The sequence below is a fragment of the Phaethon lepturus genome, unplaced genomic scaffold (assembly GCF_000687285.1).
Source record: "Phaethon lepturus isolate BGI_N335 unplaced genomic scaffold, ASM68728v1 scaffold50286, whole genome shotgun sequence".
Lineage (NCBI taxonomy): Eukaryota > Metazoa > Chordata > Aves > Phaethontiformes > Phaethontidae > Phaethon > Phaethon lepturus.
The window spans coordinates 370-2,437 of NW_010546474.1; the positions used below are offsets into that span (position 1 = coordinate 370).

Consider the following 2,068-nt stretch of genomic DNA (forward strand, 5'->3'; position numbering starts at 1 on the left):
AGCGCCCGAAGGATGCCGGCAGCGCTGACACGCCGCCACAGCCCCCCTGGATCTGACTGTCGCCTTGGTCACCCCGTGATCCTGATTTTTGCTTGTCCTCCTGCCCAAACCGCAAAAGGGAATTGTTACCGCTGTAGAAGCAGGCACACCAGCAACCAAATTTATTAGTAAAAATTTCTGGTTTGCTGGGTTTTGAATAAAATTATAGAATACAGTAAACATAATAAAGTAAATTCAAATAACAGCTGGATAGAAGATAATCAGTTCAAGTCTTGTCATCAGGATGACATCAGCCATAAACTTCCTATATGAGGTTTACAATTAGTGAACTTGATTTTTGCCATTAGAATTGCATGTAGAATTACTCCATTACAGAAACCATTTTAAATTAATAGTTAACTAGCAAATCTCAATACATATCTCTCCGTTCAAAGTCCAACTTAAGGCCATGCTGGAATTTACATTTCTGTCATGGAAACTAATTGAACTTGCCAAGCCAAAATTCTTACATCAAGCTGTTTGAGCAGCAGCAGCCAGTGACGAACCTTGTGATCTAACGACGCGCTCCCCGACTGAACGAGGCCCCAGACTCTCCTTGGCTTGGTGAGGCCTGGCTGGGGCCACACCTCCCGGTTAGACACGGCAAGTGCCTAAAGGTATTTGCAAGATGGGGCCCACCTCAGCTGGCAATAGGGTGAGAAAGAGGAAAATGCGAGAGTTCTTCAATATCTACTAATGTCAAGGTGCAGGTCTTCTGTAATTTGGGGTTTTTTTTTTTCCTGGTAAGAAATGACATTTCAGAAATAGTTTTTGGAAAGCAACTGCACTTTATGCTGTAGTAATCCAAAAATTGCCAGTAGTGCAAGTTAATATATACTTAATGGAAAGGGTTCATCACTTTAAAGACTGCAGACATGTAGTCCCTGTTAAAACTAAGTTGCGTCCTGAGGCCTTGCATACCAAGACGACATCACTTGTTTTTCCCACTGCAGCGATGGCTTCGTCTGACTGCCAGATGCGGGTCTCAATTTTTCCCGTTGCAGCTGACGTTCCATGTATTAATGTGGTGCTCTTTTTTTTTTTTTAGCTGACAGATTTGTTGCAGTGGTATGCAGCCACCTTTAGAGACCCCATGATGCTCCAGCCCCCAGAGTGGTTTAAGGCGTTTATATATTGCGAAGCCTTCTTACAAATGCCTTTCTTCCCCGTTGCAGTGTACGCCTTCTTAAAAGGTTGGTATGGAACAAGTGTAAGAGTATGTCCTGTGCAGCATTTCTGCCTAACACTTGCTTTGGTACAGCAGAGAAAGTTTATCAGTCTTAAGCAACTATAGGGATGTACCATGCGGAGCGCTGTGCTATTTTCATGGTGAGTTTTATCTGACAAAGCAGCACAGAATAAGTCCTGTCAGAAACAAACACTGTGACTACAGGCCCTTTGGCACTGCAGACATTTACATGGAACCAATGCTTGACATCTGGCATGCTTCCAAGGTACATAAAGTTTGGGTCAAGCCTGTGTACTCATTTTGTTACTTTAAAACTTTTACGATCACGCCCTTGTTCTAAAATGGCCATAAAGGTAGATAATTTTCCTGGGTTGCTACTGGTACGTTTTTTCCTACTACCTATTTTGTATGACTTACGGCTTATCCTGTCAGAGATACAGCAGTTAATGTTCTGTTAATTTAAAAGCCACTGAATTCTGCTTGTTTCAGAACACTTCAACAGCGTTCCCTTTTTGCTTCTATACAGGTGGCTGCAAATGGATAAGGACTCCTGCAATTATCTACTCCACCCATGTAGCTACAACTTTGTTTGCTATCCTCGCGCATATCCTGTTTCACGATTTCTCAAAGTCTGAGCATTTGGGACCTCAGACACAACATGAGCGCCTAATTCTGCTATCTGTCTATTTGCCATACTTGCTGATACCACTTCTGATTCTTTTTACCATGCTCTACAACCCCCATTATAACCACGTGGAGAAAAGGAAAAGGAAGTAACCCACTGTAACAGTTGTACACACGACGCTCATACTGGTTTTGATTCATACCCTGTGCCGACAT

The 2,068-nt window shown here is 42.8% G+C and overlaps 1 protein-coding gene across 1 annotated transcript; it reads left to right on the forward strand.

Moving 5' to 3' along the window:
* Window positions 1–1,087: 1,087 nt before the first annotated feature.
* On the forward strand, window positions 1,088–2,005 carry TMEM97 (transmembrane protein 97; the record flags this gene model as incomplete). The annotated part of the gene is made up of 2 exons (XM_010289305.1): window positions 1,088–1,232; window positions 1,755–2,005. Coding segments are annotated over 2 exons (396 nt in total), but the record flags the coding sequence as incomplete, so codon positions are not given.
* Between the last annotated feature and the right edge of the window lie 63 nt (window positions 2,006–2,068).